Raw genomic sequence first — 16,006 nt, forward strand, 5'->3', positions numbered from 1 at the left:
GGGGGGACAGAGCGCGGTGGTGGCGGTAAGAACCGGGGGAGAGCGCGGCGGTGGTGGCAAGCAGGCACCGGGGGACAGCGTGGCGGTGGTGGCAAGCACTGGGGGACAGAGTGCGGCGGTGGTGGCAAGCAGGCACCGGGGGACAGAGCGTGGCGGTGGTGGCAAGCATCAGGGGACAGAGGGCGGCGGCAGTAACAGACACCGGCAGCGGCACGCTGCACATCAAAACACCCCCTCATCCCAGCAGCAATGTTCCACTCCGGCCTCCTCCATCACCACCCCTGGAAAGCAATAAGACGCATGGATTATAAGATGCACCACCATTTTATTAAAAATAAAGTTTTTTTCCTATTTTTCTCCTCAAAATTTGGGGTGCGTCTTATAATCCGGAGCGTCTTATAAAGCGAAAAATACGGTAATAGTACTCATCTTAATCTGGCTGCAGCACTGTCAGTCAGGTCCCCCCTAACTCCTCCTTGGCCCGCGCTGCACTTTAAATTCGTGCCCTTTCTTAATACTTGCGCGCCTTTCTAGCTCACCCAACTCCCGAACCCAGCGGTGTCTGCGCCGCATATATGGCACCCCCATCACCGGCGTATTGGCTTCAGGCTTACAGTATCGCATCCACACAGGCGCGCTTCCCCTGTACTGGGCTTCGGCTTCGGCGCTTTCACTTTCTCTTTCACAGAGGCTTACTCCGGTCACGCCCCCTGTTCTGCGCGCACTCCTCTGACGCTTCTTTTTTCTTCTCATAGTCAGGCCAAGATGGCTGCATAGAGCACTTGCCCTCTTCCAGCTCAGCCAATCTTGGGGGTGCTTTCGTTGTTTAACCATCCCCCCTTCAGCTGACAGCCTATCACGCAGGTCAGCTGCTAAACCACGCCTGCCGCCGCTGCGGTCCTTTCATTTTTACACCCTGAACACTGCTCAGCACCTCGTGTGCTGTCCTAACAGCCCATGGAACTACGGCTTGGGGGACACAGCTACTCTGTGGTCTGCTGCGGATCGCTGGTACCGATTAGGCTCTAGCCTTCTCCCTGTGCCACTAAAGAGCGCTTCTCTGCAGTATTTTTTACCTCACACGACCTGCTATAGCGCAGCACACTCTACATATGCCCAATTCTACAAGGGTTCCCTTTTCTAGGCCCACCATAACTCACTACGCCTGTGCACGTTGTAAGAAAAAGTGGACGTCAGGTCAGTCATCTCCTTTCTGCCCATCCTGCAGTACCTCCACCATGTCTGCCCCACAGGAGCACACCGACTCCCTGGAAGAGAGCACTCTCCCTCCTCCAGAGTGGGCCGTTGCAATGTCTCAGTCGGTCGCAGACCTGACTAAAGTATCCCAGTCCCTGGTCCAGGTCTTAGAACGCCTGCCACAGCTATCTCCACCGCCAGCACCTGACCGCGACTTTCAAAGGGACAGACCGGGTAGGAGTTCTAGGAAGTGGGCTTTGTCTGGCTCTCCTTCCAGCTCACCAGGACCCTCCACAGCATCCAGGCTGCTCTCTTCGTCCCAGCTCCCCTCCTCCTCGGAGGAGGACCTTGGGTCAGATTCCCAGTCCGGGTCTGACTCAGATACAGACCACACATCCAGAACACAGGACATGGTAGATAGCCTTATATCGGCTATTACCCAAATGCTCAAGATAAAGCTCGCTGAGTCTCCGCGAGCTCAACGATCACTGGATTTTGACCGTTGCAGCTGAAAAGAGGAAATCGGTAAACCGTGCGCCGAATTTTGGCTCATTTTTCATTGCTTTGAAATCTCTTTAATAATAACAATATGGAAGAGGCCAGGAGCCATTTGGTGATCTGCATTTCTTTGCTACATGTTCACAGACTTACCAGTGGAAAAGCCAATCTTCACATGCCACAAATGCAAGCTTGTGTCCCTGTTGGAGGAAAAGTTGCAAAATCTCGAAGAGAGGTTAGCTACATTGAAAATCATTAAGGAAGGTGAAGAGTTCTTAGACAGAGCAGAATTATTTCTTCATGTTACAGAAAGAGAAGAAATTCGAACTGCACCTGAAGAAATGGAGGAATGGAAGCATGTGACCCAGAGAAGCAGGAGGATCCGGAGGCAGTCAGCACCCATACTGCTCAGGAACCAGTACCAGGCTCTTACACAGGAGAACGATGAAGAAATACATCAGGGTAAGACTTTGCCCACAAACAGCAACCTTGTACGCCCTCAGAGTCGTCCTGGATGGAGAAAGAAAAATGTTGTGTAGAAGAAACGGAGAGTGGTGGTCATGGGGGATTCCCTGTTGAGAGGAACAGAGGCCGCTATCTGCAGACCGGATATAACCTCAAGAGAAATGTGCTGTCTTCCAGGTGCAAAAATTAAAGATGTGTCTGACAGGATATCAGGACTCTTCAGACCTACAGATAACCACACATTCCTGCTAATATATGTGGGGACAAATGACACAGCAAGAAACGACCTGGAAACCATCTGCAGTGACTTTGAAAACTTAGGTAAGAAAGTGAAAGAACTGGGAGCACAGGTGGTCTTCTCTTCCATCCTCCCAGTGGATGGCCATGGAACAAGGGGGTGGAATAAGATTCTGCAGGTGAATAACTGGCTACGTCAATGGTGCCGTCAGCACTGATTTGGATTTCTGGATCACGGAGTGAATTACCGATACGATGGACTACTTGCTAGAGATGGGGGTGCGCCTTACGAAGACTGGAAAACATGTATTTGGAAGTCACCTTGCTACACTCATCAGGAGAGCTTTAAACAAGAACAATGTGGGAAGGGAAGCAAAAGGCCAGAAAAAGCCATACAGCTGACAAATGCTATTGAGAACTCTGCTATTAGAAATGGGAGGAAACAACAAAGACAAGAACATCTAAATAATAAGAATATTGGAGAAAGAGAAACCAATCACAAACTAAAATGTCTCTATACTAATGCACAACGCATGGGCAACAAACAAGGAGAATTGGAACTACTAACGCAGGAAAAGAAATATGATGTCATTGGAATCACAGAAACTTGGTGGGACAATACACATGATTGGAATGCAAGGCTAGAAGGATACAACTTATTTGCAAGAAACAGACTTGATAAACGAGGAGGAGGTGTCGCATTGTATGTTAGAAACACGTATATCTGCACAGAGATTGAAGCTTCAGAGACTGGGAGTTCTGTGGAAACTGTTTGGGTAAGAATACAAGGACAGAACAATGGAAGGACACCATTGTAGGCATTTACTGCAGGCCACCTGTGCAAGCTGAAGATATGGATGAACTCTTTATGCATCAAATGGCCGAGTTCTCTAAAAAATATGACATAGTTGTCATGGGAGATTTCAACTATCCAGACATTTGTTTGTAATCTCTCTCAGGCAAAACTAACAGGTTAAAGAAATTCTTATCCTCTCTTGCTGACAACTTTATCTTCCAAAAGGTAGGGTAGAAAACAAGGGGAACTGCTATCTTGGATCTAATCCTTATAAACAGGGAGGAAATGGTTGAGGAGGTAAAAGTGGCTGGGACCCTAGGAGGTAGCGACCATGCTATTTTAGAATTTTGGATAACTAGAGGTGGAAGACCTGTGAAGACTCAGACGTCAAGGTTAGATTTCAGAAAGGCAGATTTTAAGGGATTCAGATAGATAATTGGAGGGATCCAATGGCTGGATATTCTTAAGCACAAAAATGTCCAGGAAGGATGGGAAATCTTGAAAAATGAAATTCTCAAAGCACAATCGTTAACAATTCCAAAAATAGGGAAGAATAGGAAGCATTTAAGTAAACCAGGATGGATGAACACAGAACTTAAGCACATGCTAAAAAGGAAGAAAGAAATGCTTATAAAATGGAAAGAGGGAGGCATAACCTGCAGGGCACGAATCAGATTTTTTTAAAGCTGACAATGAATTGAGGCTTGCAAGAGACATCAAAAGCAATAATAAAGGATTTTAGGGATATGTCAAAAGTAAAAGAAAAGTCAAAGATGCTGTAGGATTTTTACAGGATGAAAATGATGAAATGGTAAGACAGGATGTTGAGAAGGCCGAACTTTTAAATTCCTATTTTGCATCTGTTTTCTCTTAGAAAGGAAATGTAACATCAACTATTCCTCACTGTCCTATTAAGGGAATAGAAGAATCCAGGATATCTATAAACAGAAATATAGCGAGGAAACACTTAGCTAACCTAAATGAATTCAAGTCTCCAGATCCAGATGAATTACACCCCAGAGTATTGAAGGAGATAGCAGAAGAAATTTTTGAACTGCTCTCCATAATCTTCGAAAATTCGTGGAGAACAGGAGAAGTCCCAGAAGACTGGAGAAGAGCAAATGTTCCTATCTTCAAAAAGGGGAAGAAGGTGGACCCAGGCAACTATTGGCCGGTGAGTCTGACTTCTATACCAGGAAAGATCTTTGAACAAATTATTAAACAACATGTATGTCAGTACCTGGATAAGAATGAAGTGATTAAACAGAGTCAGCATGGGTTTGTAACTAATAAGTCATGTCAGACTAACTTAATTTCCTTCTATGACGGAATCACTGATTGGGTGGATCAGGGAAATGCTGTAGATATAGTATATCTTGACTTCAGCAAAGCATTTGACAAAGTATCTCACACAATCCTTATTGAAAAAATGACTAAGTATGGAATGGACAAGGCAACTGTTAGCTGGATTCATAACTGGCTTAGTCATCGGACCCAAAGAGTGGTCGTAAATGGCTGCACATCCAATTGGAAGAATGTCTCAAGTGGGGTACCACAGGGCTCTGTCCTGGCCCTGTATTGTTCAACATATTTATCAATGATTTAGATGAAGGAATTGAGGGTAAACTGATTAAATTTGCTGATGACACAAAGCTAGGAGGGATAGCTAATACTAGAGAAGAGAGAGAGAAGTTTCAAAAAGATATAAATAAACTGGAGCAGTGGGCAGCTACTAACAGAATGGTTTTTAACATAGAAAAATGCAAAGTACTACATCTGGGCAATAAAAATGAAAAAAGCATATACAGAATGGGAGGAATAGGGCTAAGCAACAGCACATGTGAAAAAGACTTGGGTATACTAATAGATCACAGACTGAATATGAGCCAACGGTGTGATGCAGCAGCAAAAAAGGCAAATGCAATTCTAGTATGTATTAACAGAAGTATACAGTCTAGATCACGTGAAGTCATTATTGCCCTCTACTCCTCTTTGGTCAGACCTCATCTGGAATACTGTGTCCAGTTTTGGGCCCCACATTTTAAAAAAGACATCAACAAACTGGAGCAAGTTCAGAAAAGAGCGACCAGAATGGTGACCGGTCTGCAAATCCTGTCTTATGAGGAAAGGTTGCAGGATTTGGGAATGTTTAGCTTGCAAAAGAGAAGACTGAGAGGAGACTTAATAACTGTCTACAAATATCCCAAGGGCTGTCACATTGCAGAAGGATCATCTTTATTCTCATTTGCACAAGGAAAGACTAGAAGCAATGGGATGAAACTGAATAGGAGGAGACACAGATTAGATATTAGAAGAAACTTTTTGACAGTTAGAGTGATTAATGAGTGGAACAGGCTGCCATGAGAGGTGGTGAGTTCTCCTTCAATAGAAGTCTTCAAACAGAGGCTGGACAGATATCTGTCTGGGATAATTTAGCGAATCCTGCTTTGAGCAGGGGGTTGGACCAGATGACCCAGGAGGTCCCTTCCAACACTACGATTCTATGAAAGAAGGATGAGATGCCCCCACAAGACTCCTCTGTCTCATTTAACCGAGCAAGACCTCCCTCCCAAACCTTTCCCAATCACAAAGAGCTTGAGGCTACCTTAACCAAACATTAGGAACATCCAGAAAAGCGTTTTTCAGGACGAAAGCATCTAGACGTGCTATATCCCTTTAACTCGGACCTTCTCACAAAGTGGGCCGAGTCCCCAAAGGTGGATCCGCCGGTTTCTTGTCTGTCTACCATGACGGTTCTATCCCTACCGGACGGTGCGTCACTTGAAGATTCGACAGACAGGCAGATCGAATCAACTGGCGCTTCTCTCTTTCTCAGTTTAGCCTCCACCTGGGTGGCGAAAGCCATCTCAGCCTGGGCCAAGATTCTTCGCAAGGGCATCTGAGCGTCAGCTCCTCAAGATGAGCTAGCAGAGTTAGCGGACCAAATTGATCATGCTGGCAAATACCTTCTGCAGACACCACCTCTAAGAAGTCGCTCACCAATCTAGCCTTTCAGGGTTCCAGGCTCTTTGGAGCCAGGCTGGACCAGATCATTTCTGACGCAACTGGGGGTGAAAGCACCTCTCTTCCTCAGTCTAGACCCAAAAGCTTTTTCAACAGGAAAGCTCCTCGGCCGTTTAGGTCCTTTCGACACTTCCCTTCTTCGGAAGGTTCCTCACAGCAGGACCGTCCCTCTACCTCGGGAGAACGGAGAAAACCATCGTTTAAAACCATTGTTTAAACCCTCGCCCCACTGGTAACCAAAGGGCCGACCCGCCAAGCCCTCAGGGTCCCGCTCCAATAGATTCTCTTCCAAGTGACGCGTCACCCCCACCTGGAAGTTTTTCCAGGGTGGGAGGCAGGCTTCTTAAGGGACGCGTGGCTGTCGGTGGTCGACGACGCCTGGGTCAGTGAAATTATTACTTCCGGGTACAAAATCGAATTTTCTTCCGTCCCAGAGAGACGCTTCTTTCTGTCTCGCCCACCAAAACAGCCGTCTCAGGCTCCAGGGTTCCTCCAGGCTATCTCTTCCCTCTTATCCTCTGGAGTAGTTGTACCCGTTCCCCCAAACGAATGGTTTTCAGGGTTCTACTCGAATCTCTTCGTAGTCTCAAAAAAGACGGCTCGCTCCTCCCAATCTTGGACCTCAAACTATTGAATCGCCACGTTCAGATCCGCCACTTCAGGATGGAGTCCCTACGCTCGGTGATCGCCTCCATGGAGTCGGGGGAATACCTCTGTTCCGTAGACATTCAGGATGCTTATCTCCACATCCCTGTTTGTGTGCAGCATCGGAGGTTCCTTCGATTTGCAATCCAGGAGGATCACTACCAATTCACGGCTCTCCCATTCGGCCTAGCGTCGGCTCGCAGGGTCTTCACGAAGGTCATGGCAGCCGTCATGGCCATCCTTTGCTCAAGGGGGATTCTTATAATCCCTTACCTGGACGATCTGTTGATCAAAGGCTCGTCCCACCTAGACTGCGTTCAGAGTCTTCAGGTTACTCTGAACACTCTAACCTGCCTTGGCTGGATAATCAACAGAGAGAAGTCCACTCTGTACCCTACTCAGTGACTAGTTTTCCTGGGCATGGAGTTCGACACGAACCTGGCCCGGGTGTTCCTTCCGAGGGACAAGGTTTCTGCTCTCTCGAAGGGAATCCGATCCCTGAAGCGGCCAGTCTCCATTTCCCTTCGGTCCTGCATGAGGGTCCTAGGCAAGATGATATCCTCCATGAAAGCCGTCCCCTTTGCCCTGTTCCACACTCATCCTCTTCAGCAGTCTGTCCTCTCTGTCTGGGACAAGACTTCAGTTTCTCTAGACCACACCGTACTTCTGCCTCTCAATGTGAGGCAATCTCTTACCTGGTGGACGCTGCCTTCCTCAGTCCTGCAAGGGAGGTCCTTTCTCCCTTTTCAGTGGCAGGTCATCACTTCCGACACCAGTCTTCTCAAGTGGGGAGCGGTTTTCCATCGGAATGCCCAGAAGGTCCTTCTCCCTATCAACCTTCTGGAAATCAGGGCAATCTTCCTTGCCCTCCTCCGCTGGCAGTCTCTCCTTGCAGACAAAACAGGCCGCATTCAATCAGACAATGCCACGGCTGTGGCGTACATAAACCACCAGGGCAGTACTTGCAGCAAACAGGTAATGGCAGAAGTGGCAAAGATCCTGCATTGGGCAGAACGTTACCTTCCGGCCATCTCAGCCGTTCACATCCCGGGGGTGGAAAATTGGGCAGCCGATTTTCTGAGCCTCCAAGGCCTAGCATCAGGCGAGTGGTCTCTCCAACCCACGATCTTCAGTCAGATCTGTCAGCATTGGGGCACTCCGGACGTCGACCTCATGGCGTCTCGGGTGAACCACAAGGTTCCCCGGTTCGTAGCCAGGTCCCGGGACCCTCTGGCCATCGGTTGCGACGCACTGGTGATTCCGTGGTCCCAGTTTCGGCTCCCTTACCTGTTTCCACCTCTTGCCTTGATCCCAAGGGTGGTAAAAAAGATAGAAGGCATTCCAGTAATCCTGATAGCTCCAGACTGGCCAAGACGTCCTTGGTATGCGGAGCTGGTGAACATGCTCTCGGACGTCCCCTGGAGGCTTCCAGACCATCCAGATCTTCTATCGCAGGGCCCGCTCTATGACCAGAGTTCTCGGTCTCTGAGTTTAACGGCATGGCCGTTGAGCCCGCGGTTCTGAGGGAATCGGGTTTTTCCCACCAGGTCATTCAGACCATGATCAGAGCTAGAAAACTAGCCTCCTCCCACATTTACCATAGGTACTGGAAAGTCTTTTTCCGATGGTGCAACGATAACAGTGTGTTTCCAATGTCTTTCTCCCTTCCATCCATCCTTGGTTTCCTTCAATTAGGCCTAGACTCAGGCCTATCCCTCAGTACCCTAAAGGGCCAGGTCTTGGCTCTGTTGATCCTTTTCCAGAGGGATCTGGCCTCCATGCCACAGGTTAAGACTTTTCTCCAGAGAGTTGCCCACTTGGCCCCTCCCTACCATCCTCCGACAGATCCATGGGATCTTAATCTCATCCTTGGCGCTTTCCAATGTGCGCCTTTCGAACCCATTCAGGATATTCCACTTTTCCTCCTTTCATGGAAGGTGACCTTCCTATTTGCTATTACATCCATTAGGAGAGTCTCTGAGTTAGCGGCCTTATCCTGTCATTCCCCGTACTTGATTCTTCATCAAGATAAGGTAGGTCTCAGAACCGTTCCCTCGTTCCTTCCCAAAGTGGTTTCTGCTTTCCACATCAATGAGGACATCGTCTTTCCCTCCTTTTGCCTTTCACCTGTTCACCCGCTGGAGAAGTCTCTCCTCAAGCTGGATGTGGTCAGAGCCATTCAAGTCTACCTTTCTAGGACAGCCTCTCTTCGTCAATCCGATTCCCTGCTTGTCATCTCTGAAGGTCGCCGGAAGGGGCTCCCAGCTTCCAAATCCACAATCGCTCTTTGGATTCGTTCTGCGATACTGGAAGCTTACCGCGTTCAGGAGAAACGGCCCCCTCCGCGAGTGAGAGCCCACTCCACCCGGGCTGTAGGGGCTTCTTGGGCTGTCCGTCACCATGCTTCAGCATTACAGATTTGCAAGGCCTCAACTTGGTCGACCTTGCACACATTTGCGAGGTTCTACAGGGTTCATACCCAGGCCTCATCCGATGCAGGCTTAGGTAGGAAGGTTCTGCAGGTGGCGGTAGCACACCGGCCGACCTAAGTCCTTTCTTCATGTTGTGAGAAGGATGAATTTCAGCTCACCTTTAGTAAGTTCATAAGAACTGATTGAAAGCTCCGAGCATGGACACGTCTCTGCCAAGACGTATGTAGCAGTCCAAAGAAGAAAAGACAAGTCCAGCTCCAGGAGATAAAATCCAGAAACTTTTATTGAATCATGGATAAAAACAGATTCATGGCTGCTTGTGATCAAATGACGGCAAACATATTAGATTACCGCATGGGGATATTCCCAAGGTCTCTGTACGAGTTTCGAGCACAAGTGCTCTTAGACTCAGAGTCAAGAGCACTTGTGCTCGAAACGCGTACAGAGACCTTGGGAATATCCCCATGCGGTAATCTAATATGTTTGCCGTCATTTGACTTTTCTTCATGTTGCCTAATTTTATTTACCCTCCCTTGGGACTGCTTTTGGACATACCATGGTTATCTGTGTCCCCCAATGAAGCGATAAAGAAAGAGGGAATTTCTGGAGTTCACTGTAAAATCTTTCTTGGAGCCTTCATTGGGGGACACAGCATACTCCTTTTTTGTTAAGTTGTACCGTGTTGGGCCTACGAGCCTCTTGTTGGGATGGTACATATTTTGTGAGTTCTTGTTGCTTCTCCTACTGCTTTTTTCACCAACTGAGGTACTTGGTGCCTGTCGGTGGGTGTATACTGCCGGGGAGGAGCTACTTTTCCTTTTTTGCATATTGTCAGCCTCCTAGCAGCAGCAGCAGCATACACCCATGGTTATCTGTGTCCCCCAATGAAGGCTCCAAGAAAGAGATTTTACGGCGAGTATCAGAAAATCCCTCTTTTCCACAGCTCTGCTCTTTGTCGGTACTGGCTGAAAGTGAAAACGCTAAAAGCCACAATTTTTTTTTGCCCAACTTTGCATTGCACAGAAATTTTGTGACTCTTCAAAGTGTTTTATGCCAGAATTCTGTCTTAAACACTTTGATAAATCGAAGCCATAGAATTTTCTATTGAGCTGTAGTCTATGCCCGCACTCAGGCAGGAGGTGAGCGCTTCTGCCTCCTAAACTGTGCAGTCTTTCCATCGATCAGTGTGATCTAGGTGAATGAGAGCTGCAGGGTATTTAGGACCTACAAAATAGAAGGAAGCCTCAAAGTTTAGGGCCTGTGCACATATTGTAGATTTGTCCTTTTCTTTCTGTGCTGATTTGTCACAAAACCTAAAGGTCTTCTTAGTACCAGTAAAGTGAATGAGAATCCTGAAGTCTCACGCACACATTAGTTATTTGTGACTTGCAGATATCAATTCTTTCAGCTTTTTTGTTGCAGATTTCACCCATACTAATGAGTAGGGAAAAATCTGCACCAAAAATGAATCAAAACCCTGCCTATTTTATTTTATGCAGCGGTTTTCCTGCCGGGAGGTTCAGAAATGGTGCAGGAATCTCTGCGCCAAATACTTAATGTGTGCGCATGCCCTTAGACACACGTAAAGAAGACAATCATGCCCGGTCGTGGTATGGGGAGGCCATGAGAAATGGCTGTTGACTTGGCCAACAGCTAGCGAAGCCTTGTTTCTCACATCTGTGTCTGTACTGTGACCACGATGCGTGGACTGGCAGTGAGTCTTCTGACCCGAAAGTATCAGTCTCATACATGCCCCCGGGACTGTCTAGTTCAGGTCTACAGACCTGATGACAGTCTGTGCATCACGCAACAGATTTGGGACATGAAACACGTATGTGTGAAACCAGCATGACCAGGTATCTGTCCAGTATCAGGTATAATACTTAAAACCCTTTTAATTTGCCTATCTGTCTATGATATAGACCTGGTTGCACTGACCTACTCAGAGCAGGGGCTGATCTTAGTGTCTTTACTGTATATAAATATGGGAATCTCATGAATTTCTAACTGTTCTTCCAGTCTCTAATAAAAGACATAGATGAGGCGGAGGAGCAGTACGCACATGCTCTGCGCAGTCACCTCCAGAACATTGACCAGTTATTGGAGCTGCAGCGGGAGCGCCTGGACCTTCTGCAGGAGGAGTATCGGCAGGAGCTGGAGTCCATCCAGAGAGAGTTCGATACTGAGAGGTGAGAGTATCCACTGCAACGTTCCATGGGTAACAGGAACTGCAGAAGCACTGACATCCTGAGGAAGCTCTTCATTACACGCCATTGCTATTGTAGGGTGATGTTGTGTCTGTCTGATTTATTAATGATATTTATTTTGTCTCATTACATCTACAAAGATTTACAAAATGTAAAAGATCCAGTTTCTCCAGAGAATCTCTATTTTGTCCTGGGAGAGTGTCTCCCAGTGACCTGCAGGAATGAAGAGTGCACATTAAAGATTAGTCCAGACTATGGGAAAGAGTCTTTTAGACAGGAAGCTGATTATATGTCTACCTGGAGACCGATGGAGAGCTTTCCTCCCAGTAATCCGCACCAGTGATGAGTGAGTATACTCGTTGCTCGGATTCTCCCGAGCATGCTCCGATGTCCTCCGAGTATTTTGGCGTGCTCGGAGATTTGGATTTTTTTGTCTCAGCTGCATGATTTGCGACTGCTAGAAAACCTGAATACATTTGGGAATTCCCTAACAAACAGGCATTCCACACATGTATTTAGGCTGTCTAGCAGTCACAAATCAAGCAGCTGAGATGACAAAAACTAAATCTCCGAGCACGCAAAAATACTCGGAGGACACCCGAGTCGGGAAAACCCAAGCAACGAGTATACTCGCTCATCACTAGTCCGCACGCTGTTATTTATACCTGGCAATGTCCTTTGTGGCTGATCCACTGTTTCTTGAATCCAACCAACACTGATGGATTTTTTTTTACTCGCTTTATAGACATAATCATCGACATCCCCATTGGGGCTCACGATTTAAATTCCCCATTATTGTGTCTTTGGAGTGTGGGGGAGAAAGAGTACTTGGAGGAAACCCACGCAAACACGGGGAAAGCATACAAACAGGGCAACCGTGGGGCCCATTGAATTTCAGGCTACGTTCGTATAAGTGTTTTGTGAGCTTTTCATGTTGCAGATTTTCTGCATTCTTGCGTTTTTCCATTGCATTTTTGAGTGTGTTGTTATAAATGCATTTTTGTCACTTTTTTTGTCTCTCGTTGGAGTGTCGCTTTATATACAAAGCTGCTTTGTTTTCCATACTTTCGGGTATTTAGCTCTGACAAAACGTTTTCATTGTATTGGTGTATTTTGCAGCAAGAATAGCATTGTAGACTACAGGATTGGAGTAAATTGGGCTCTAATGCAAAATCTCTACACCGAGTCCCATCTATCATAGGTCTGCTCATATAGCCAAAGGGAATTTTTGGGCCCCTGTAGTCTCCAGGGCCCGGGTGCGACAAATGAACCTGCACACAATGCAGTTACTCTTGAAAAGCCCACCCGAAGTCAATATATTGCAACGTGTAACACAAGCGATCAAATAGGTGCTAAAAAATAAAACATAGAGTGAAAAAAAGATTTTTTTAAAATCACTCCCTTTTCTCTACTTAAAATAAAGAAATACAAAAATAAACATATTCAATATTGCAAAAGTTCAGTCTATGAAAATATATGCAATTGCCAATCTCGCGTAACGGAAAAAGTAAATCAAAAATCCAAAATTGCTGTTTTTTGGTGCTGCACCTCCAACAAAAATGCAATAAAAGTGCTGAAAATTGTATGTATCCCAAAGTGGAATTATTGAAAACTACAGCTCGGTGCACGAAGAACAAGCCCTCATACAGATCCATCGGCAGAAAAGTTAAAAAAAAAAAAAATGTTTGGGGTCTTGAAAAATTTCATCATGAACCAAAACTTTTTACAAGGCTTACCACTTTTTTTTTTTTTTTAAAGCCTCTATGTTCCACATTTTCTTCATCTATTAGGTTGTTCGGGTGATTTATGTTGTTGGTGATTTTTATTGCAAAATGAATGTCATAAGAACAATCAGTTGCAGCGGAATTGCGGTGTGTTTTTTTTTTCTCCATTTTGCAGCACATTATATGATAAAGTGAATGGTGTCATTCAAAACTACGATGTGTCTCGCAAAAAAAAAAAAAAGTTATGGCTATTGGGAGAAAAAAAATGAAATCACAAAAATGAGAATTGGGCGCATCTTTGAGGGGTTAAAAGAGTTGTCCCCCTCCCTATTTCCCTTGCTTCTCCTAGCATTGATTGGCACCACCACTTCTGCCAGTCTGTGCCGTGGTGGAGTTGTGGGGGATCGGTAAGTGAGGTAGGTGCTGCACCTTTACATCCTCCGTATACTGCTGATATATTAGAGTTATATAGAACCATTATTAATGGGCTCAGTTCCTTTATAATGTGAGTTTAGGCATTATAAGCAAAGATGTGCTGAAGATTGTCCTGCAATATCGATTCTTTCAGGAAGTCCAGCTAGGTAATGCACTGCACGTGCACGTCCTCTATCTGACCATTACAGTCATTTCTGATCTTCAAACTTTAACATTTTCCGAAACCATTAATATACTTGGACCTCCTTGATTGATTTTTAGATATGTATAGTTAATATATATATTCTGGGTATGTGCTGACACCTAGTGGTGAGGCAGTGTTTTGCAGCTGCTTTTCATAGATGGGGAGAAGTATTAGGGTGTGTGCAGACGCTGCGGAATCCGCTGCGGATTAATCCGCACGAATTTTGCAAAAAAAAACGCAGATAAACCGCAGGTCAAAAGACCTGCGGATTATCTGCGGTTTTGCCTGCGGTTTGGTCCTGCGGATTCACCATCTCCACAATGGTGGAGATAGGAACCCGCTGCGGATTCCGCAGAAAGAATTGACATGTCACTTCTTTCTGTGGTTTCAAAACCGCAGCAAATCCGCGCGGATTTTTCCGCACCGTCTACACAGCGTTTTTTTTTTACCATTCATTTGAATGGTACTGTACACCGCAGCTAAAACTGCTGCGAATCCACAGCGGCCAAAACCGCTGCGGAAACGCAGCAGAATCCGCAGCGTGTGCACATACCCTTAGGGTAAGTTCACACAGGACTTTTTCGCTGCTTTTTTTTCATGTTTTTTTAATGCTAATTTTCAGCTGCTTTTTCGATTACCAGCAAAGCCTATGAGATTTTAGAAATCTCATGCACACACATTGTTTTTTTGTGTGATCAGGATTTTGTGGTTTGCTGCGTTTTTTTGGACATAGCGCATGTCACTTCTTTCAGCGTTTTTACTGCGTTTTTTCAGCGTTTTTCACCCATTGACTTGAATGGGTGTTGAAAAAACGCACCAAAAAACGCAGGTGTCATTATTTGCAGCAGAAAAGTCATGGACATTAGCATGGACAAAGAGACATTAAAAAACGCACCAAAAACGCATCAAAACTCACCTAAACCTGCGTTTTTGCCGCATCTTCTTTCCTGCCAAGATGATCAGGTTTTGCTGCAGAAAAAAAAAGCAGAAAGAAAGTCCTGTGTGAACTTACCCTTATTAGGATATTTCAGGTTCAAGGAGCTGAAAAGTGTTTATGTTCACCAGCCAGATATGAAAAATCTAAGATGGATTTGGTCTTAATATAAAACTTTGTGATTATTGCAAAAGGTGAAACTCAAGAAGCGTTTAATGTCATTTTATTACAGTGGCTATTTAATGACTTCAGTCCTATATTTGAAGCATCTATTATCCTATCAAAATTTCCCATTGGGTCAGACGATGGGACAGATTCATGATATGGTGTAGAGCAAAATTGGGTCTTGCTTTAGGTTATTATAGGCACTACAGATGACAACTGCAGTTCTTAAAGTGGGTATTGCATTATTCCATTAGAAGAAAAATAAAAAAAGGAATATTAATAATAATAATAATCTTTAGTTTTATATAGCGCCAACGTATTCCGCAGTGCTCTATAGTTAAGCTTGCAGTTACATTTTAACAAAGAAAAAAGGAGAAGAAAGACAACACTAATAATGGTATGCACCTCCATATGTTAAAATATGAAAAAACCTTTACTTCATCCTGGACATAATAGACTAAAAACAATACCCAACACCCCCGACTATAAAAAGCCTTCAATAAAGCCCATACAATGGGTAAATAACGGCTCCCTAGCATATAATTACAGGGATCCATGTGTCATTATAATAATACAATTACATGGCGTATATCACAATAGACATGAAAAATACAGGCTATACATAATGCGAGAGGCTAAAGGTAATTACGCACACAAATATCCCTGATAGCCTCAAATAGCAATATCAAATGTCTCTCTCCCACCCTCCTCTTTCCCCATTGGGACTCTTGGTTGCCCCCCCGGGTCTGTGTCAGGCTTTTGTTGATTTTGCGGTGACTATATCCGACAGCTTTCAGATATTTAGCTCCTTGGCCATATTCTTCTTGGCAAATTTGTCTTGCACATTGGTAAAAACTTCTTTAGGGGGACATGCATGTCTTAATTATTATGGGAGCTTTTTTCTAAAAGGGGGATTTATATTTGATACTGTTATTTGAGGCTTCAGGGATATTTCTGTGCGTAAATACCTTTAGCCACTCGCATTATTTATAGCCTGTATTTTTCATGTCTATTGTGATATACGCCATGTAATTGTATTGTTATAATGACAGGATGATATTAT

General features: G+C 45.2%; 1 protein-coding gene across 4 annotated transcripts in view; it reads left to right on the plus strand.

Moving 5' to 3' along the window:
• The window catches only part of DRC2 (dynein regulatory complex subunit 2), a 113,900-nt gene that overhangs the window by 56,064 nt on the left and 41,830 nt on the right, over window positions 1-16,006 (plus strand). For all 4 annotated transcript variants that reach the window (XM_073563477.1, XM_073563475.1, XM_073563474.1 and 1 more), the window contains exon 4: window positions 11,314-11,483. In XM_073563477.1, the coding sequence (XP_073419578.1) occupies window positions 11,314-11,483 (170 nt within the window). The remainder of the gene's footprint in view (window positions 1-11,313; window positions 11,484-16,006) is intronic.

The sequence above is a fragment of the Dendrobates tinctorius genome, unplaced genomic scaffold (genome assembly GCF_039654945.1).
Source record: "Dendrobates tinctorius isolate UK_male_01 unplaced genomic scaffold, ASM3965494v1 ptg000388l, whole genome shotgun sequence".
Taxonomy (NCBI): domain Eukaryota; kingdom Metazoa; phylum Chordata; class Amphibia; order Anura; family Dendrobatidae; genus Dendrobates; species Dendrobates tinctorius.